At 43.3% G+C, this 23543-nt stretch overlaps 1 protein-coding gene across 2 annotated transcripts in view; it reads right to left on the bottom strand.

Moving 5' to 3' along the window:
* exoc3 (exocyst complex component 3) overlaps positions 1-23543 on the bottom strand; it is a 41505-nt gene that overhangs the window by 5280 nt on the left and 12682 nt on the right. For both annotated transcript variants that reach the window (XM_072509838.1, XM_072509839.1), the window contains 9 exons: positions 22537-22756; positions 15691-16372; positions 13535-13652; positions 9430-9555; positions 7570-7670; positions 6829-6939; positions 6194-6350; positions 5217-5339; positions 4726-4887 (listed from right to left, as the gene is read on the bottom strand). In XM_072509838.1, coding sequence (XP_072365939.1) covers positions 4726-4887; positions 5217-5339; positions 6194-6350; positions 6829-6939; positions 7570-7670; positions 9430-9555; positions 13535-13652; positions 15691-16372; positions 22537-22756 — 1800 coding nt within the window. The remainder of the gene's footprint in view (positions 1-4725; positions 4888-5216; positions 5340-6193; positions 6351-6828; positions 6940-7569; positions 7671-9429; positions 9556-13534; positions 13653-15690; positions 16373-22536; positions 22757-23543) is intronic.

Below are 23543 nucleotides of genomic sequence, written 5' to 3'. Positions count from 1 at the left end.
CTCGGCTCCATTACACAATTGAAATTCCCCTCCACCCCCAGTGATCAGCTGGTGAGAGTGCAAATATGGAATCACCCCTAATAACCTCTTCACAAATCTGGGATCACCACAATTGAGTGCTGCCGTCCCCACTAGCACCCCACTATCACAAACCTCCCCTCTCATATCCGCACCTCTCTGGATTCCGTAAACCCCCATCTTCTTGCTCAACAAAATGGCAACCAGCCATGACTTTGAATCAAACCCAGAGTGAAACACTTGCCCCACCCATCCCTTCCTCAACCCCATCTGCAAGAAAATCACCTCCGCTCTCAAATTCTTCAGGTGTGCGAACACCCAGGACCATTTAAGCAACCCATTTAGCCCTTGAATATTCCATGTCTCAATTCCCACCGGAGACTTCCACCCCCATCCCCATTCTAAACCAGGCCGATCCAAGAATGCCCTACCCAGTCTGTTACAGAACTCATCCTCCATAACTGCCACATTGTCGCCCCCCTCCCCCAACACCCCCCCCCCTCAAACACCCACCCTCCCCCAAACACTGGCTAATAACCACTAGCATCTCTTCCCCTCCAACAACCTACCAACAATTACATTTCCGTACATAAGTTCCAACATGCAAAAAGCACAAAGCTAGAGTCAAAAATACCAATAAGTCCTGAAACAAATCCCCAAATTACAAGAAACACCCTCCCCAAAAGGTTTTTTTTGGGGGGGGGGGGGGGGGGGGGGCGGTAGCTGCGCCCCCTTACAACTTCACCCAGTTGGCAAACATTAACAAAACAAAAAAAAAAAACTTTTGCAGCGACAACTCCTCCATCCAAAGCCACCCTCGGCTCTCCCCGAACATATGATGTGGTATATATGGATTTCAGCAAAGCGTTTGATAAGGTTCCCCACGGTAGGCTATTGCAAAAAATACGGAGACTGGGGATTGAGGGTGATTTAGAGATGTGGATCAGAAATTGGCTAGCTGAAAGAAGACAGAGGGTGGTGGTTGATGGGAAATGTTCAGAATGGAGTACAGTCACAAGTGGAGTACCACAAGGATCTGTTCTGGGGCCGTTGCTGTTTGTCATTTTTATCAATGACCTAGAGGAAGGCGCAGAAGGGTGGGTGAGTAAATTTGCAGACGATACTAAAGTCGGTGGTGTTGTCGATAGTGTGGAAGGATGTAGCAGGTTACAGAGGGATATAGATAAGCTGCAGAGCTGGGCTGAGAGGTGGCAAATGGAGTTTAATGTAGAGAAGTGTGAGGTGATTCACTTTGGAAGGAATAACAGGAATGCGGAATATTTGGCTAATGGTAAAGTTCTTGAAAGTGTGGATGAGCAGAGGGATCTAGGTGTCCATGTACATAGATCCCTGAAAGTTGCCACCCAGGTTGATAGGGTTGTGAAGAAGGCCTATGGAGTGTTGGCCTTTATTGGTAGAGGGATTGAGTTCCGGAGTCGGGAGGTCATGTTGCAGCTGTACAGAACTCTGGTCCGGCCGCATTTGGAGTATTGCGTACAGTTCTGGTCACCGCATTATAGGAAGGACGTGGAGGCTTTGGAGCGGGTGCAGAGGAGATTTACCAGGATGTTGCCTGGTATGGAGGGAAAGTCTTATGAGGAAAGGCTGACGGACTTGAGGTTGTTTTCGTTGGAGAGAAGAAGGTTAAGAGGAGACTTAATAGAGGCACACAAAATGATCAGGGGGTTGGATAGGGTGGACAGTGAGAGCCTTCTCCCGCGGATGGATATGGCTGGCACGAGGGGACATAACTTTAAACTGAGGGGTAATAGATATAGGACAGAGGTCAGAGGTAGGTTCTTTACGCAAAGAGTAGTGAGGCCGTGGAATGCCCTACCTGCTACAGTAGTGAACTCGCCAACATTGAGGGCATTTAAAAGTTTATTGGATAAACATATGGATGATAATGGCATAGTGTAGGTTAGATGGCTTTTGTTTCGGTGCAACATCGTGGGCCGAAGGGCCTGTACTGCGCTGTATTGTTCTATGTTCTATGTTCTATATGCTCCATGATAAAGTCATTTACCTCTGCCAGCATCACAAAATAATATTCACGATCCTCATAAGCTACCCACAGTCTGGCTGGGTACAGCACCCCAAAGTGGATATTGCAGCAACACAATGCTGCTTTGGCCTTGTTGAACCCCGCCCTTCTCCTGGCCAGCTCCGCTCCAATGTCTTGGTAGATTCTGTTTCCTTCCCATTCACAATCCTGCCGTGCCTTGGCCCACCTTTCCCTTGTCCTGGAACTTATGCATCGGCAGAATCCGTGACAGCTCCCCCGCCCTTGGCTTCTGCCTCAGGGACCTAGGGGCCCGATCCACCTCCGGGGCTTTGTCCAACACCTTCACCTCCGCCAACCTGGCCAGTATCCTCACAACGTAGCACGTTGCACTCGTTCCCTCCACTCCCTCCAGCAGGCCCACAATCGGCAGATTTTGCCACCTGGACCCATTTTACTGGTCCTCCAAATTCGCCCGCAGTGGCTTACACATTTCCCCTGGAATCGCCATCTCTGCCTCCAACGACACAATACTCTGTTTGGACACCACCTTCTCCACCTCCTGGATCATCGCCCCCTGCATCTCGAAGCACTTCTCCACCCGTTCCAGGGTCCCGCAAAGAGGTGAAACTGCCCCCTCAATCGCCTTTGACCAGTTGTCTGCATTTCCTTTCGTTGCAGCCGAAATTCCTCCTTGATGAAACTCATCAAGTGCAGTTTTCCAACTTATGACGACCCTGCCCCTCCGCCATTTTTGTAATTGATGCTGCGCCACGAGTCTCCTCCAACTCTTTCGTCAGAGTCTTCTCCAGAGACTGATAAACCCGTAAACATGCAGATCCAGGGGATAACCTCTTCCTCTACACTCTCCACACCACTTCACTGCAAAAACTACCCAAACTTGGGTAAAAAGGGCCAAAACCAATGTCTTCATGCAGGAGCAGCCTTGTGTAAAATGACTCACCCCATGGCAGCCACCAGAAGTCCTTCAACTTCTATTATGCACTGCACTACAATGCTGATAAAGAATAAATAATCTTATTTAAAGTCTTTGTGCAGCCTACTTTAGGCATTTAAGTATTTATTGTGGGGAGCCTCAAATGAAAGCTCTGCTCAATGGTACAACAGACAGAGCATCAGGGTGGTATTTCAAGACAGTGCGCCCAATATTGCCATCGATAACTACCAAGTTATGTACCAATATAGAAAAGTGAGAGGGAGGGTGGAACGCCGCTGAGGACCCAGGTTTGATCCTGGCCCCCAGGTCACTGTCTGTGTGGAGTTTGCACATTCGCCCTTTGCCTGAATGGGTCTCACCCCCACAACCCTTAGATGGATGTGCAAGGTAGGTGGATTGACCATGCTAAATTGCCTCTTAATTGGAAAAAATTGGATACTTTAAATTGAAAGAAAAGTGGGAGGTGTCAGGTTTTGGTAGGAAGGGATAGAATTGAAAAGCAAAGAAGTTATGTTAAATTTGGTTAGACCGCAACAAGAGATACTGTGCTTAGTTCTTGTCTCCATTCTGGAAAAGAGATTTGGGGCAGCAGAGAAGCACAAAAACCGTTAACATGGATGACATCAGAATTTAGAAGACATTATCATCAAGGAGGGCTTTCTCTAGAAAAGAGAAATCTTGGGGAGACCTAAAAAGAGTTTTTCTTTTAAATGATGATGGGGTTGAACAGAGTTAAAGCAGAGAAGAGGTTTCCATTTTCAGATATTCACCAATAAAATTCAATAGGAAATGCAGAAGACACTTGGTTACTGATAAAGTGGAACTAGCAACCACATGCAATGGCAGAGATGAACAGTACAGATGCATTTAAGAGGAAGCTAAATAAGTACATGGTGAACAAAGCAATAAAATGATTTATCGGTAAGGTTAGGTAAAGACGGGTAGGAAGAGGCTTCTGTGGAGCAGAAACAACTACATAAACCAGTTGGGCGAAGTGGCCTGCTTCTCATGCTGAAAATCTGATGCGAGGGCAGCATGGTGGCACAGTGGATAACACTGGGACTGCGGCGCTGAGGACCCGGGTTTGAATTCCGGTCCTGGGTCAGCGTCCATGTGGAATTTGCACATTCTCCCCGTGTCTGTGTGGGTTTCTCCCCCACAACCCAAAGGTGTGCTGGTTAGGTGGACTGGCCACGCTAAATTGCCCCATAATTTGAAAAAAATAATAATTGGGTATTCTAAATTTATAAAAAAAAGAAAAGCTGATGCAATTCCATTGGGAAACCACTGTGATGTGACCAGGTATGTATCTAATGCGTCAAGTGGTTCATATATATATTTATTTGTGCAGCCAATAACATATGGGGGGGCAATTCAATTAAATCACACTCGCAGCTGGGAGCTGTGCTCAACAGAACCATAACCCAGAAATTGGGGCAATAAACTCCCACAATGTACCTCATATTATAATCAATTAAGAAAATTGTGGGGGCTCAATACGTGTCCACATCAGTTGAGCTCCCTGTCACAGCAGTGTTGTAAAACTATCCCTCAACAATCTATTCGGCCTGTATATTGGACAAGAGGCTCGGAACAAACTGGGGGCAAGAGGAACTTTTAAAAATTTCAAGACCTCATTGTTCATACCTAAACTGATTATACTTAAACTGATTATACCTCATGAAGCATACATCACTTTAGAAATGTCACTTCAACCAAAATGGTGACGGAAAAGCAAACTACTTACGGCTGAAAGTTTCTTAAACAAGAAACGAAACTGCTCTGCGTCTTTGATCACTCTCTCGGCCCCCTCTCTGCGCTCATCCAAACCCCTAAAGGTGATCCTTCTTTGCATCATAGTTCTGATGTACTCCACCACGACCCTTCGATGAGCTTCTATTGTTATTTCCTGTGTAAATAACACAAGTTGTTTTTGGTGCTATGCAGATCTCGTGGGAAATTGCTGTTAGAAATTACACCTTTTCAAACCAGAATAATCCAATCTACAAACTTCACTGAATGAAAGAAATCCATAGCAGATAACTGGTGGCTTTCTGCACCTTCAGCTTCAACTTGCTACAACATACGATGCCCGATCTTTCGGCAATTGGTATGGTGTTATTTTTAGGAGACTGATAAAAGTTAACACAACAAATAATAGGTGATAGTAAGGACATTAGCTCTGTAAGGGTCAATGACATTTTGAAAAGACTTTTCTAAATTAAGAACTAAATTTACCTTGCTGTATGGCTTTTTAATTTTAGCAAAGTCATTGAAATAGTCCTCAATGGTAACACAAATGATATCCACTGCGTTAGAGCCGCCAAGCCATTTCCTGGTCATCAAATCCTGGAGGTAGGTCTGAAATGAGATGTGTGGATTTTAGCAGTGCACAATGACTATTAATCCAAACAATCCACTCTTCAGGCACAGCCACCCGTACTCAACAAAAAAACTGTGCACTTAACCTCGCTATAATTGTTAAAATACAATGGTTGTTTGGACCCCCTTGAATCATTCATCTCATTTGAAAGAAAGAAATGCTGATGCTAAATTAAAAATACAGTGCGGCAATGAATAGATTTGCAGTAATATACAGTGCCTGTTACAACCTCAGAATGCCCTATAGTGCTTTACAGTTAATTAATTACTAGTTACTGACTATGTAGGCAAAGATGAATAGCAAACAAGATGACCTGTTTTTGTTGGCTGGTTGCCAAATAAATTTTAGCCAAGACAGAACATTCGTCAGGAACTTTGAATGGTCCCATGAGATCTTTCGCATTACACAATCAAACAGATGGGTCCTGGCTGAATGACTCATTCAAAGGCCAACATCACCAATACCAAAACACTCCCTTGGTCTGTACATTGTCACTAAATTCATGTTTACTGTATACACCTCCAGTATATTCTGTGAAATCAATCTCCCTACTGATTTTCTCCCCCAGAACAGCATGACTGAAATTAGTACATTAGTCATGCAGGGATAAATGTACACCCAGCAGTGTATAAGAATTAAGTTTCAAATAAAATACATCTCAATTGTAAATAACTTCAAAGTGAAAGAAAATCGTAAATAATGGACTTTTAATAATGTATTTTGGTAATTGTATCAACCGGTCCTTAAAATTTCCAAAAACAATTTTTGTTTACTTGAGTCAACTCAATCCAGATGTTATTCCCAGTTGAAGATACATTTTGTATACACTCACCTCCAAATCAAGAAAGACTTCATCAAGCAGATAGGCACACCCATCCTTGGCAATAGTATCCAGAGTTAGCTCTATTGTTGGCTGATTAGCATAATGATCTTCCTCCATCACTAGCTCATAATTTGTATATTTTTTCTTCAAACTTTTGACAGATACTCTGCAGTAAACAAAATGAACTTAACCCTAGTTACATCAAGCAAAGCAAATTTCAAGAATTTTCAAACTTCTTGTAATGCAGATATTTCTCAGTATTTCAGTTTGTTTTTACACTGCTCGACAAGCACAAGAAACAGCGATATAAGCAAACACTTCAATACTAAGTAGTGTCGTTGATATGCTTGTTGTTAAGCGTTGGTTCAAATTAAACTGTGAACTCTGCAAAGATCAATTGCCGTCATTGCTAGTTTTGCAGTCTTCCAGAAGCATTCCGACACGAGCTCCATTGTACACAAATACAGTGATGTTCATTAAAAATATATAGATCTCCATTGTCAGTATAGCTTAAATGTAAACATTTCAGCACAATAGTGGTAGTTACAGATTCAGAAAAAAATAAAGCTACACAGATCTTTAATCAAATGAAACTATTCATTGCAACAAAAGTGTGTGGTAAAAATATAAAGCTGTATATTTACTTGAAAGTCTGACAGTTGTTAACAACTGCAATCATGTATTGAATGTAGAACTGAGGATTCTGACGATCTTTCAGATGATCATCTTTATATAGAGTCACTTCATCTTTGTATCTGGTAAGTGAAGAAATTCCATGATTTAGGCAAATCTGCTATTGTACAATTCAGAAATATCTAAACTCTGTCTTCATCCAAAATTTAAAAATAAAAAATCCTGCAAACCTCTCCCTGCTAACTTTAATGACACTATATTCTACTTTAGAAGTGCCACATGCCAAATCTTTAGATTTTATAAAGCTTTCATCTTTATTTTCTCCATCTGGGTTATCTTTTTTGAATGGCATAAGACTACAAGTAGACAATTTGTGTCCAGGCATTCTAAAATATCGCCCCATTTAAGGGGCAATTTAGCGAGGCCAATCCACCTATCCTGCACATATTTGGTTTGTGGGGGTGAGACCCAAGCAGACACGAGGAGAATATGCAAACTCCAAAACAGTGACCCGGGGCCAGGATCGAACCCGGGTCCTCGCCGCCACGAGACAGCGGTTCTAACCAGTGCGCCAGTGCCGCCCATCTAAGCAATGAATCTTGACACAACACGAAATGCATGGATTTTTGGCCAACATTCACAAGCAGCAACGGAATACAAGGACCAAAACTTCACTCAGTTCAATCGTTATGGCATGGTCTCTAAGTACCTTGAACAACACAAATGCAAGAATGGTGGAGAAATGTACTCACCTGCTCAAGAAAGAGTTCATTTGCTGAAGGCACAATGTCAGCACCTTAAGTTTCAGATCATCGCTGATCTGAGCAGCCACCTGCAGATTCTGTTCAAACATCTGAAATGGCCCATTTAAACAATGAAGCATACCATTCTGTATCCAGCAATCATATTTAACACACCCTAAGAACACCCACGTCTGTCAAACCACAGTCCAGTGCAAGAGGGATGGCTGCATGAATCTATCCAGTTATATTTTCCTGCTCTCTACCATCAATTTAAAAGAAGTTCTGCTTTACCACAAGCAAATCAGCCACACAGTACCATTTGCTTGTATGTACATGATAAAAAGGGCCTGAAATTCCACAAGACTGCCATAAAATTGTTTATCCCTTTTCACTGAGGTTACAACGGGAGATCGGGAAACCCACAAAAGAATTCCACGCCAATGTCCAAGATATTTGTGAATGGCATAACCAATGGCTAAACAACAAAAGCAGCAGTGACAACTGCCTCAAACTAGCTCTGCAGAAGTGCCAGTGTGGAGAGAAGCCAGTCAATTTGTTTTAATACAAGAGTGCAAGTTTTGGGGCAGCCTGGGAATCAAAGGGGAGTAACCTAACTCTGGGAAGAAATGTTACTAGCTGAGGTAGCAGCATATTCTGACAATGGCATGTTTCCTTGGGGGTTAAACTCATGGAGCCAGATATAACTCAATCCCCATTTTTAAAATGTACATTCGATCCTTATTTTTATTTATCATCATGATAGGGAGATATTAGGAACTTGGGTCCAGAAATGGGGTCCAAGATATAGCAGACAATTTAGGGGTTAAACAGTCTGAAGGAAAAGACTGCTAGCAGCAGAGTCAGAGGGATACGCCCACAGCCCGAGTTAACTTGTCTCATTCAGACTTAACCTTGTTAGTGGGAATACACAGGATGCCCCAGTTCAGCCAGGATGATCCACTCAAGATCCACTGTCCTTCGGGACAACCTTGTTTGATAAGCCATTATCCCATCACAGAGTCTCTTGACCAATTTGTCTGTCAATGGAAGGTTAGTTGCATATGAATGGCATAGCTTTGTTCTTTTGTAGAAATGGGAGTGGAGAAACCAAATAACGATAATGGATTCAAGTCTGGCCACCTCAGGGGAGACCCTTTGTTTGAAGGGCTGGGCGGAGCTTAGAGAGAGGCAGGAAATGCTGTTTTGGACAATTAGGTAGAAGGCTGGGAAATCGACCATGGAGATCATGAAAGTTGCCACTGAGGTAGACTTTTAGAAAAGGATTCTGAACAAATGTTCCTAACAAAAGAAAAATTGCTTCGCAAATGCAAGTATTGTCTTTGTCTGTCTGTGATTGTGGAACCAGAGTTCATGTCCAATGTGTGCAATAGGAACCAGTGTGTTAAGAAACTGCATGTAATCTGTTAAGAGTTAGAGCTGAAGTAAAAATTTAAATATGGTTTTATTTTCTTTTGTTTTAATAAAGTTTATTTATAAAATAACGCCCTATTTCTTGTATCACCTGGAACGCATCGATCTTTCTGCACAGTCTTAACACTTCAAAAACATGTGAACAGGAATTTCAAGGGGGGAACCTGACAGAAAATGGACACAAGAAGTGGAGAGCTCCTAGGGGTATAACAATAGTTTTACATCTTTGGGGACAATTCAATTTTGTCATCTTAATTCTGACCCCCATGGGAACAAGTAGGCTCAGAAGGAACAATTTAAAACAAAAGCAGAGCTGTACTGGAAGCTAAAGTTCATCTTGCTTATCACCAGTAGCAGTTTAACCATGTTAGCATGTCCAAATGTTAAAATGCATTCAGAGTATTTGCAAGAGATATAATTGAGGAGTTTTGAGAATACCTGAAATACGATAGCTGGCAGTGTGGTCTGATAGTATCCATCCTGATCAGCTTCTGGCTCTTGTTCCTTTTTCCAATCCTTCTTGTCAGTTTCAAGTGCTTTCCGTAGCCAGCCAATAATGTTAGACTGAAAGGAATAAAGTAGTCAGCATTTAATTTTGTTTTCATTTCCCATTGAACAGCTGAAGCTTAAATAATCAAATCAAAACTCAGAGCGAGGCTAAAGGACAACCTAAAGAGCAAGATCTTTATAAAAACTGATCAACTTCTTTCAAAGCTTCAGAAATAAAGCAGCAGCAATCAAAACAAAGATATTTATTAAGGTTACAACAAATCTGAAGTTCTACATGACAGATTTGTAATTAAAATAAAAGCCACTGAGGGGCAGCACGGTGGCACAGTGAGTTAGCTCTGTTGCCTCACGGCGCCGACGTCCCAGGTTCGATCCCAGCTCGGGGTCACAGTCCGTGTGGAGTTTGCACCTTCTCTCCCTGTCTGCGTGGGCTTTGCCCCCACAACCCAAAGATGTGCAGGTTAGGTGGATTGGCCACGTTAAATTGCCCCTTAATTGGAAAAAAAAATGAATTGTGTATTCTAAATTTATTATTTTTTAAAAATAAAAGCGACTGGTTAAAGGTAGAAAGTAAAAAGTAATAAACTCTTGTCAAATGCTTTCTAAAAGTCCAAAATACTACATCCGCTGGTCCCCTCCCCCCTCATTATCCTGCTAGTTAGACCCTCAGACAAAAAACTCAAATAGATTTGACAATAATAATTTTTCTTTCATAAAACCATATTGCCTCTACCTACACATAGATGAGGACTTTACACACGCATGACAGGCGGGACTGGAAGTGGCCATATTTCCCGGTTCCACCCGAGATCAATGGAAGAATGCAATGTCATGATGGTTGTCCGCTTAAGTATCTGCCAACTTAACACCATAAGATATAGGAGCAGAATTAGGCCATTCAGCCCATCGTGTCTGCTCCGCCATTCAATCATGGCTGATATATCATGGCATGAAAGGTGTCCAAATGGGGTCTGCGAGGCCAGTGGAGGCAGGAGTGTGGCAGGTACCAGGTCCAATGGCGACACGGCAGAAAGTTTAAATGCAGCTGCCAAAGACTGCTGAAGACATTGGAGGACAGAAGGGAGGTCTGCATCATGGCAGCACCTCAAGTACACTCTAGGCTGAGGGGCACTTCAAGTGGGCAGCAAGCCCCCAGATTTTCTGATGACTGTCTACATGCCCTTCAGGAGGCAGTGACTGCCGTGTGATGACTGGGAGAGGCCACCTCACATCACCAAGGCGGCCTGGGCAGAGGTGGCAGCTGAGGTTAGCGGGTACGACCTGATCCGGCTCACGCATATACAATGCCAGAAATATTATCTGCGCTTGGCAGGGGTGAGTACCGAGTTAGCATGGTCCAGTGTGAAGACCTGAGGAAGGGTGCCCTTCCTTAGTTGCACAGATCGGTGCAGGAATCAGGGAGACCTCTGCACGTATGTGTTAAGTTTGGAGAGAAGATCTGAAACCCTGGGCCCAACAAAGGTTCAGATGTGGAAAGGAGTTTGGAACGCCCAAATGATTCGCTGGGGTGAAGCGGGGTGGGGCACAGCATAGTACGGTGTGGAGGTGGAGGGCTGAGTATTGAATGGAGCTTTGCTCTTACAGAAGATACATAGCCATCACAACCTAGCCCAGAGATCCGTCACTGGTGGTGGGGTGGCAAACATGACAATCCACACCAGCCATGATCTGGGAGCCTTGGAGCTCAAATGAGAGCGAGGAGGAATGTTCTCAGGTCACAGGGAGGCTGCAGTCAAAGAATTTACAGTGCAGGCCATTCGGCCCATCGTGTCTGTGCCAGCCCTTGGAAAGAGCACCCTACTTAAGCCCACGCCTCCACCCCATCCCCGTAACCCAGTAACCCCACCTAACCTTTCGGACATTAAGGGCAATTTAGCTGAGCCAATCCATCTAACCTGCACATCTTTTGACTGAGTCACTGGGAAAGGCAAGAGCCAAATTGGCAGAAGTGAGACAGGCGGAGAGTGAAACAAATGTAGGCTTGTCTCATTCCTCATATGGATTTCTGAGAAAATGTCCAGCGGCTCACCAATCACGAAGCCACTGTGATGCCATTGATATCACTCGTACGCGGCCACATTCATGGACGGTAACTGTGTGATATGACTAATAGTACTGACCAATTGTTTTCCTCCCTCCAATAAGCCAGGCAGGAAGCAGACTACCCTCCGTTAACACTAGAGCAGGGGCAGATGGCAGACGCATCCATGTCTCACCCTCTCTCTGCACCAAGTGCCAGCACAGAGACTGGCATGTTGGCAGGCACAGAGCACCAGATCAGATGGTAGCGCACAGTGATGAGGGCATATCACGCTCGCCTGAGCAGATGGTGGAGGCAGGGATTGCTCAGGGTGCTGGTAGTCGGAGGGCTACTGGAGATCAGGACCATGCTGAGTCCAAGACAGACGATGAGCTTCTGGAGTCACCAAGTAGGCAGAACATTTTGGTGTCCAGTGCGATGTGCAGGGAGATCAGGTGGAGATCCTGGAGGATTCATGTTCCATAGTCTCTGTCATGAAGGAGTCCATGCAGAATATGAGCGCTACATTGATCCTGAGCTACGAGCGCACAGCTTCGCCCATTGAGTGGCAAGTCTCATGGAGAGGCAGCTCCAGGAACAGAATCAGGGGTTCCTGAGGTGGTGTTTGGGTCTGCAAGCCCTCACACAGGCAATGACCTCAGGAGGGCACTGCCAATGTGAGAGATAGATGCGGCACCTTATCTCTCAGATGGGTGCCCATTCCTCAATGATGAGCAAGGTGATCCAGACACACCTCACAATGGTAGACTAGCTGCCTGTCATCTGTATTGGCGCCTCTCGTGGCACCATAGATGAAGGCAGCAGCTCCTCTACCTCTCTGCCAGTCGTCACACCATCCTTAGATGTTTTGCTAAATTCCCAGTGACTTCCTTGCCATTGCAGTGCTTCATTCATTCAAAAAATAAATAACCAAGAGGCAGCCTGCTTAAAAAAAAGGGACAACAAAAATGTCAAATGAATCATTGTTGGACTTTGGTTGTCAGTTAATATTTGGTGGCTAAGGTGCTGCACAGGGCACGCATGACCGGGACAAGGATGAGCAGGTTCTTTGGGGGTGAGGACAGGTGTGTTAGGTGCTCAGGGAGCCCAGCAAATCACACCCATATGTTCTGGGCATGCCCAGCGCTGGAGGAATTTTGGAAGGGCGTAGCGAGGACGGTGTCGAGGGTGGTAGGATCCAGGGTCAAACCGGGCTGGGGGCTCGCAATATTTGGGGTGGCAGAGGAGCCGGGAGTGCAGGAGGCGAAAGAGGCTGGAATTCTGGCCTTTGCGTCCCTGGTAGCCCGGCGAAGGATTCTCCTTCAGTGGAAAGATACGAGGCCCCCAAGCGTGGAATCCTGGATCAGCGATATGGCAGGGTTCATTATATTGGAGGGGGTGAAATTCGCCTTGAGAGGGTCGGTACAAGGGTTCTTTAGGCGGTGGCAACCGTTCTTAGACTTCCTGGCAGAACGATAGACATTGGTCAATGGCAGCAGCAGCTCGGGGGGTGTGGGGGGGGGGGTTTACTTTATTTTTGTTTATGTTATTTACACTGGAAGGGTCTGAGGGGGTGTATACACCTGTTGTCTTAAGTCGGGGTGTTAATGTTAATTTATTATTTAGGCACGGGGGATGGGGGTTTGGGGGGTTGCTTTTTTAAGATTGTGTTTTGTACTTAACCCTGTTGGGTTCTTTTTTCTTTCTCATTTTGTTATTGATATTTTATGAAAACCTTTAATAAAAATTATTTTTAAAAAAATATATATATATTTGGTGGCTGTGCGGTGAACGGACATTAAAAAAATTAATCCGTCTCCCACCGTTTGTTAGATGTGCAGAAAGGTCAGTGTATTTTCCTCATTCCGATTCGGACTACACAACAATAAATAATTGTGGAAAATCTGCCATAATTCTTTAGTTTTATCAGAAAGGGTGTAAATGCAGGTTTCATAACTGTTATACTCCGCTCCTTAGAAGCTATAAACTCACTGTAAGAGTTGTCATGTATTTGGTGAGAAGCGCATTGGCCATATTATTCGACAGTAAGGGTTCCAGGGTCTTCACGTCCACCTCTGGAGCTAGGTCTGGATGTCCCATCATATCTGCACTATACAGTAAAGACATCAGAATTTAAAACAAAATTCAATTAGAAGCAAAATTCAACAGTACAAACTCGGTAAAATTTAAACTGAACCAAAGCAGGCCATAAAAGACAAAATTTGGAAGCTTTATAGTACAAATGCGTAAAGTTCTGGTTAGACTGCATTTGAAATACTGCTTTAAATTCTGAACACCACACCTCCGGGTGGATAAATTGACCTTGGAGGGGACACAGCACAGATGTGTAAGAATGATACCGTGGTTGATAGGGTTAAATTAAGATGGCAGATTCCAAAGACTAGGCTTATATTGTCTCAAGTACACGATTCTGGTTGACTTAATAGGTGTTTAAGACGACTAAAGGCTTTGATAGGGTCAACATATTTTTAAAAAAAATCTCTCCACCACCCAATGGGAACAGTGTGTACCATATACAAGATGCAACAGTTTCTACCTTAGCTGCCGGCACTCCTTGAAGCCACACACCATCCTGAATTGGAACTATATCATTGTTCCTTCATTATTGCTGGCTCAGAATCCTGGAACTACATTCCTAACAGCACTGTAGGTATACCTACACCACATGCACTGCAGCAGTTCAAGGCAGCTCACCAACACTTTCTCAAGTGCAGTTAGGGATGGGCAAGAAATGCTGGCGTAGCCAGCGACACCTATACCATGAAAGAACTTTTTAAATTCCTGATAGAAAATGCAGAAAAAGGGGCACAACCTTAAAATGAGAGCTAGACTCATGTCAGGAAGTATTACTTTACACAAGAGGTAGTAGGAATTGCTCACTTAAAAGCCTATTGAGGGTAGATAAACTGAAAATATCAAGACTGAGCTTAATAGATTTTGTGTTAGGCAACGGTATAATGAGCTATTGAGCCAAGCTAGATAAATGAAATTGTACAGATCATCCATGATCTAACTGAATTGCACAGGCTTGAAGGGCTGAATGGCCTCTGTCTATTCCTACATTCTTTTCCTCTGACTTTCCTCTTTATCATTTTTAGTCACACCTTGTGCAAGTTTTCTTCACTGAAATGAGACAATGGCAGCTGAAAATTCAGCTCAATTTAACAGAAAATTAGGCTTCCCAAAATTATGATTAAAGTTTTAATACTTCCACTGGGAGTCTAAAATACCTCACAAGGCACTGTATTGGTGGAAAAGTCAACAGAGCCAACTGCAAGCTTTGACTCCCAAACACCATGGCATCTGAAGCCTGCTCTCCCTTTCCAGCTTTTCATGCTTCCACTCCTACATACCTCATACCCCACTTCTGCAACTATGTAGAACCTAGGGCAGGACGGTGGCGCAGTGGGTTAGCCCTGTTGCCTCACGGCGCCGAGGTCCCAGGTTCGATCCCGGCTCTGGGTCACTGTCCGTGTGGAGTTTGCACATTCTCCCCGTGTTTGCGTGGGTTGCCCCACAACCCAAAGATGTGCAGGTTAGGTGGATTGGCCACGCTAAATTGCCCCATAATTGGCAAAAATGAATTGGGTACCCCAAATTTATATTTTTAAAAAAACTATGTAGGACCTGCCTGTGTCACACAGAAGCCTCGACTGTCTTTGTTTTCTCTCATATTGGCTCCTACTGCCTCAAGCTAATATCACTTCTCTATTCAACCATCTCTCTCACTGAATCATTTTAAAGTTCAAATGTGCATGTTTTCCCCTCTTCCTTTCCTATGCTTTTTCCTTTAAATGATTGCAAGATCCTTCTTCAGTTTACCCAAGTTAACTCATCCATTCTTGTTCACAGATGCTGCAGAATTTTTTTTTCCAACATTGTACTTTTGTGGCAAAAAAACTCTCAGTCAACAACCCCAAATCAATCTGTAATTGTAATGTTTTGGCTCGATTATATATTTTTGGTTGCACAGGGATTTTGCCTCTAATTTTCATCCCTTTTTTCCCCCAGCACTAACCAGAAAATGCCTGCATCTCCCAAATGATGTTTGCCAGCTTGGGAGCTCATCATGCCAGGAGAAATCATATGAGAGAAGCTGCCTTCTTATAGTCATATTAAATTCTTACCTGCGGTACGTATTCAGAACCCAGGTCAGAAGTGAAACAATTTCATTGGCCTCCAACTCCTCAGAGGCAAGTTCCTCTACCCGCGCCACTAGTCCATCGTGATACAAATTCTGAAGTCTTCTGAAGATGTTGTAATGAGGAGGAAAACACTGCACCATCAAATTCTTCATGACCAACAAGTCCTCAAGAACATATTTGCGCGTAAGCTCCAGGTGACGCACAAGCCACATTTTGTCTAGCTCCCGTGTATCAGACTGACTGGCCTCAATCCGATTGGCAACAGTCTGTTCCAGCACCTCAAACAACTTGGCTTTCCACCGTTTTGGTCTGCCGGGCGGAATGAACCCCGTCTGCTTCTGACGGTCCAGCATCCGCTTATCGATTTTTTCTTCTCTCTCAATGATTCGGATCACTGAAACGAGCTGGGCCGGATCACTGCGGACCGATACTGAAGATCTTTGCACCAGCATCCAGATCTGCTTTCCCATTTGCTCTGAGAGGTTCTGCACCTCAGTGAAGTAGGCTTGAATGAGTTTCATATCATGTGTGTTCTTGCTATCCATACGATACTGCTCATACATAAGATCATCGCGAGAGCACTCCAGATCCATCAATTTTCGATGGGCTAAAAGCAGCTCTCCTCGTTCAATCAGTTCACAGGCCTCTTGCACAATCTCTGGAACTGAAAACCAGACAATAAGGAACATTAGCTAGTATTTGATCAGTGCACTGACAGTAATATTGCTGCATAATGATAATCTTTATTAGTGTCACAAGTAGGCCAACATTAACACTGCAATAATACAAATATTGAAAAAATATTTTCACCGTATTATGATCTAGCAGGTGATAATTTCCATGCTAACTAAATCCAAAAAGGAAATTTGCAAGCTATCACAACGATTTTCAATTTGTATTTTACTACAAGAAGATACGTGCTCTAAAGACAGGAATCACAAATTTGAACAACACCGTTGGAGATTTTAAATAGCAAATTAAAATATTCAATAACAAAAGAAAAGGAAACATAAACACGCAAGATTACATTTATACAGTTAAAATTAGTCTGGGGAATATTTCCCCAACAGATGTTTACTTGGTTAGACTCAACAATAAACACCTCTTTAGGCAACAGTCCATATAGAAACTTATAGTCTATAGAACAAATTTCTGCAATATTACCACAAGGTACAATTCACTATTACTAAAGGAAAGATGTGTCACAGGGCTTTTCTCTTTCTCTCTCACGCGACTGTAGAAATCAAAGTCTTTAAACAAACCCCTTCTTTCTGGAGCAGACCAACACTTCTCTGGGCTGATGGCTGCTTACTTCACAGCCCTGTCTCAGCATAGCACTCTCTTCAGAATTTTACATAGTCACACCTAGCATAGCTTCCAACCTCATTTTAAATATATATTTTTCCTCCTTCGTCTTTTCCCAATCGTCCTTATCCTTCTTTGAAATTTTCCTTTCCCAGAATAAAATAAACTTATGGTTTCCCTATGGCCACTTACAGGTAAAAACTCAGTCCCCAGCTTTATTAAATTCATCACACACACAGACAGCCCCCATAATCCTTCTTTACAGAATACCACAGCACCCTAGAAATATTTTTAAAACTATTTTCTTCACAACTGAGGGTTGTAATATCAAGCAATTGTGGTAAACTTGGCAGTGCCTGGATTTTAGGCCTGATAAAATTGGGCATTTTAAATTAAGAATTGGGCATTTTAAATCAAACTGCAGTCAACCTCAGACAGGCTGGTGGGAATTCAGACTTGACCAAAGTCAAATACACAACACACAAAGTGCCAGGACATGTCTGGATCTGCCATCTCAATCACCCATCAGGAGATAATCAGCTTAATTCATAGGCATTGCTTTGTTTCAGGCTTCCTAGATCGAGCCAGATTTCCTGGCACCCAGGGTTCCTGCCGTTACCTTGTATGGCAACAGGTTACGTGTAAGCAAAGCAACACCACCAGAGATGGACACTTGCAGTTGGGCCCTGGTGTCCTGTCAAGCGGTCATCATCTAATCCATTGCGTGTTGAGACCCCCATCCCGAGGCCTCATTGGTCAAAAGCCAGAGAAGTTTCTGGAAAGGCAAGGTAAAGGGGTATAGGAATCAAACACCCCGACTTCCCAGCAGCGAAAACTCCTTGCAGAGGCAATCGAGGTGTCTAACCAGAGGCGGAAAGAAGCACCTTCACAATGAAAAAAGGCAACGAGGAAATCGAGACTCCGTGAATTGGACCCACAGCTCAACTGAGCCCATCAATAAGGGTAGTATAACGATCTTGCGAATCTTTAGTATATGGGTTTCGGTTAACTTAAGAGTAAATATTTTTGTACTTGAATAAAATTGGTTTAACTTTATACTTGTGTTGTCCTTTGTTCTCCTGGCTAATAAAGACATCTGGGTAAAACTTTGATTAAAATACTGCAGAAAGTTTACAGATAAAATAACGATTTTCTTCACACTGAGGGTTATAATATCAAGCAATGCTTTACAAATCTTTAACTAAGATAACAGAGGTTAGGGCAAATATCTTTACACAGAGGATTAAGGTAAAGACCATTGCATCTTTTAAGGAAAATTCATTTTTTGACATCAAAGACATGATGGTCCAGCCTCTTTCTGAGCTATAGATTTATATGCTGACAAATAAGAAAACAAGTTCAAATAACACAAACTGAGACATCACATTATATCTATTCCCAATGGGAGGAAATCTGTTTACAACCAAACGGCACATTATTTCTTGAGTTGTTTTTCTCAGTGTCAGTATGCTATGGAAGGGGATGTAAACAACTGCTCAGATGTAGAGAAAATGTATTCATAGTGCTTTAAGAAGAGCAGAAATTCTTCTCCCACTGAGTTACAGTTTTGGTGTGCTAAATGCAAGGGACCTGCCCAATTCCAAGCTTCCAATTCATGGAGAGAATAGTTGAATGTACATTCACAGATATAAATGTTTCAAAGATGAACAAAGAACTCAGTTTTTCAACATGCTGCAAGTCACAAAATCTAAAACGACCTAAATCTAACTGTAAGCAACAATGGTTAGAGATGGGCATTATGGAATGCTGAGATGAGTTTATGCTCATATTTCTCCAATGTACTCAGCTGTAATCCACATAATAGTGGGCGGATGCTCGGAAGTAAAGTAGAAAAGACCTCAGTGGGTTGTTGTTGCAATTCCCGTCTATCAGATCAACAGCAACAATTAGGAGTATTGGGAGCAAGTGGCATGTTCATTATCTCTATACAGTTGGTAAACTGCCGGAAGAGAAGGTCATTTGGAAAATATTAACAGAGGGATCTCTCCCATCATTTATAACTAACTCCCGGCAGTGAACACATTTCATTGATTTTTGTTTCCCCCGTTAATCGGTGATGCACTTAAGATGTGAAAAGCGAAGCTTCATAGTTGGCACAGAATTAGCATAGTGCTTGCGGAGACATGGCGACGAGTCTCCCCTCGTGTAGCGCTTGGTCCACCTCTCTCTATTTCCGGAGAATAACGAGAGAGCCCCTAAATGGAGTTTGCACCGAGTGCTAAAATGAGCACAATGCTCCCGGTCAACCACATCGGACGCAATCTGGTTAAATGAGTATTTGAACTCATTTAAATATGCATTTCTGGGTTTTCATTGAAGTCTCCCAGGATTCTCCGACCCACCGGCACAACACGAGGCCAGTGGGGATCACCACTGGTCTCCGTCAACTGAGACCAGACATCATGATCACCACACCAGCGGGGAGACTTGGGAGGCCACTGGAGCCGACTATGTGGTCAGGGACAGGCAGTGGCACCGCCAATCCGGCACAGCCAGGGTGCCGAGGGGCACAGGCAAGGGATATGATCATTAAGGAGGGGAATTTAGGGGAGGGGCATGAAGGGGGCTTATAAGGGGGGCAACCCCAAAGCAGGGTGTTGGTCACTTGGGGGAGGGGGGCGGCTGGTACCAGTGATTAGGGGGAGGCCTGATGCCTGCATGTGAGGGATGGGAGGAGAGAACAGAGAGGTCTCTGCCAGCCAGTAGGAAGGGAGGGGGTGAAGGTGCTGGGGGGGGGGGGGGGGGGTTGTCTGGAGATCAGAATCAGAATGCCTTTGAAAAATAGCACCACGATTGCCAAAATCCTACACATCTCCATACGGGAATGTCCCCAAGCTCCAAGAAAGTGAGTTAAGTGTGGAAGAATTGCAATGGGAATCGTGCCGGAACAGCTGGCAGGATTCATATCAGTTTTCCCACCTGAAATGACAGTTGACACTGAGGACACTTTACTGTGATATGTGACACTACCACTGTGTTAATTTGGAAAGTTTCAGAACAGATCTAGCTGTTCAAAACTGAACATCAATAAGGCACTATGGCCATCAGATAAGTTGCATTCAACCACAATCTACAACCTCATCACCCTTGTGTCTCTCACTCTACCATTACTATCAAGCCAGGGGGAGATCCTGGTTCAATGATTGGTTCATTGATCCACATCCTGGTTCAATGAAGAGTATAGGAAGCATACCACAAGACTTACCTAAAAATGAGGTGACAACCTGTAAAACTACAACACAGGACTACATGCATGTTAAACAGCAGAAGCATCATGCTATCGACAGACCTAAGGGATCCCACAACCGGGAGCTCAGATCAAAGTTCTCCATTCCTACCACATCCAGTTGTCAACAGCGTAGGACAATTAAACAACGAAACAGAGATGGAGGTTCTACAAACAATTCCATCTTCAGCGATAGTGGATCCGAGCACATCCGTGCAAGAGACAAGGCTGAAGCATTTGCAACCACCTTCAGCCAGAAGTGCCTTCAGCCAGAAGTGAATGATTCATCTTGGCCTCCTCCTGAGGTCCCCAACACCTCAGATGCCAGTCTTCGGCCAATTTGATTAATTTGCGATATCAAGAAATGGCTAGAGACACTGGACACAGCAATGGCTATGGGCCCTGACAACATTCCACAGTAATACTGAAGACTTGTTCATCTAAACTAGCTGTGCTCCAACCCAAATAATTCAGTACAGCTACAAAACTGGGATCTGCCCAACAAGTAAAGAATTCCCAGGTGTGCCCTGTCTCCAAATCCAATCTGGCCAATTAATGTGCCATAGTTTATGCTCAATCTTCAGCAAGGTGATAATAGCTTTGTCCATGGCGCATACAGAGTGACACATTACTCAGCAATATCATGACTAACGCTCAGTTTGGGTTCTGCCAGGGCAACAGAACTCCAATTCTAACCTTGGTTTGCACATATACAATAGAACTGAATTCCAGAGGTGAGGTGAGAGTTATCATCCTTGACACTAAGACAGCATTTAACAGAGTGTGGCATGAAGGACCTCGAGCAAAATTGAAGTCAATGGTGATCAGGGGAATAATCTTCACTGGTTGGAGTCAAACATAGCACAAAAGATGATGGTTTGGATTGCTAGAGGCCAATTATCTCTATCCCAGGACATTGGTGCAGGAATTCCTCAGGGTAGTGTCTTAGGTCCAACCATCATTCATCATGGATTTTCCCTCCATCGTAAGGTCAAAAGTAATGATTTTCACTGATGACTGCACAAAGCACCATTGGCAATTCCTCTAAAACTAAAACAGTGCCAGAATGCAGCAGGACCTGAACCTTGAGCTGTCAAGTGACAAATAACATTTGCGCTACACAGGTGCTGGGCAATGACCATCTCCAACAAGTGATTAAAATTATGACAGGTTTTGATAGCGAAAATAAGGAGAAATATTTCCAGTGGTGCAAGAGGCAGTCACCAGAGGGTACAGTTTTAAGATAATTGGCACACAAAAAAACCATGGCAAGTGAAGAGAGCTATGTTTGATGCAGTGAATTATGATGATATGCAATGCTTGAAATGGATGGTATGCAGATTCAATATTAATTTTGAAAAGGGATTTGAGTATATATTTGACCAGGACAATGTTCCAAGGCCATTGGGGGCGAAAATAATTGACTAACTCTTTTAAAGAGTTAACACAGGTATGGTAAGCTAAGCAGCCCTCTTCTGTACTGTATGATTTGACAATGTAGCATTGCTTACAAAACAAAAGCCAAATTTAGAGGAACTCTTTTTCCTGAAATTAGATATCACTTTGAATGGCAGGGTCTAAAAGTTCAACCGAACCACAAAAGCCTGATGGACGTCAGAATTTTTTTATATTTCAAGGTAGTTAAATATGATTTGAAAAATATCCTTGAAATAACAGTGTAATAAATTGTGGGGATATCATTATTGCACTATTATTGCAAGAATGCTAACTGATTTCTTAAGAGCGATTCATTATTTTCATGCCATTGTTTCTTCCTCAAGTTAATGGCTGTGGCTGGTTTAGCACACTGGGTTAAATCGCTGGCTTTTAACGCAGACCAAGAAGGCCAGCAGCACGGTTCAATTCCCGTACCAGCCTCCCCGAACAGGCGCCGGAATGTGACGACTAGGGGCTTTTCACAGTAACTTCATTGAAGCCTACTTGTGACAATAAGCGATTTTCATTTTTTTCATTTCATGCAGGCACTGCATCTGAAGATGCTTTTCATAATCTTGAAAGACAAGTCATTATTTCTCAAAGGATGAATTGCCTTTGCTCATTGGAAGCCATCCGAGCAACATTATAATATTGTTTAGATTTTGTGCTTTGCCATAACTAATCAATCCTCTGCGACATTATACACAGGAATTCAATGCCAAGTGCAGCCTTCATGTAAATCAGGGTTAGATTGAAGGGATAATTTGGCCAGATTAGTCTTACATTAGTTTAGATTCACATTTAAGGGTTTATCAAAAATACAAAAATCTGAAAATTACCTGAAAATATATTTTTGAGGTTTTCTACAGCAGCTGCCAGCTGACTGTGCTGGACCACAGCATCTTTTACATCCTTCAGGTTCTCTATAGTATTAATGCTCTGTCTCCAATCCTTACTGACATCTGCCAAGGAATGCTGGATGTCTTTAACATCATTCAAGGCATTGTGAAGCTGGCTAAGCCCTGTCCGCACTCCATCCAACTGGGACTGGATGGCTGCCTGAAAGACAATTCAAAAATAATCTCTGTAAGAGTGGAGAAATGCATATTTAACTCCAGAAACACCTGGAAGAAATGTCATTAGCTTGAAACAGCTCCCATCTCATTATGCCAGTTGCTGAACAATGAGGCTTTATCACCAATGCTGTGGCAGGTTCACTTGATTAATTTTGAAAATTGTAACCAAACACATGATGTCTCTTTTGTCTGTTTGTTTGTAGTTGCTCCTATCCTGATTGAAGAGTAAAAGTGAGAATGATTCCTTTCTGTGGTGACTGCCTCAGTTCATGTGGAGGATAAACAGTGATGAATATAGGAATTTCAGATATATTGTATCATATGTAGTTGGTGAGGAAAACTCTGGGTTAGTATGTGACTGCTGCAGTCGTATTTTTAAAAATCCTTGCTTGAAAGGCAGCTCGACCTTTTGGAAACAGAGGTGCAATTAAAGCATCGTAAAAGGCTGGGCTAATGGACTTTTATTTATATTAAGAGGGTTCCCTGGGGAATAGATAATTAGAGACCGTGTGTTCATAAGAACTAGGAGCAGGAGTAGGCCATCTGGCCCCTCGAGCCTGCTCCACCATTCAATGAGATCATGGCTGATCTTTTGTGGACTCAGCTCCACGTTCCGGCCCCTTTATTCTTCAAAAAACTATCTATCTTTATCTTAAAAACATTTAATGAAGGAGCCTCTACTGCTTCACTGGGCAAGGAATTCCATAGATTCACAACCCTTGGGTGAAGAAGTTCCTCCTAAACTCAGTCCTAAATCTACTGCTCCTTAT

The sequence above is a fragment of the Scyliorhinus torazame genome, chromosome 6, assembly GCF_047496885.1.
Source record: "Scyliorhinus torazame isolate Kashiwa2021f chromosome 6, sScyTor2.1, whole genome shotgun sequence".
Taxonomy (NCBI): domain Eukaryota; kingdom Metazoa; phylum Chordata; class Chondrichthyes; order Carcharhiniformes; family Scyliorhinidae; genus Scyliorhinus; species Scyliorhinus torazame.
Note: the sequence above shows the minus strand (reverse complement) of the source record. Positions and strands in the feature narration are given on the sequence as shown.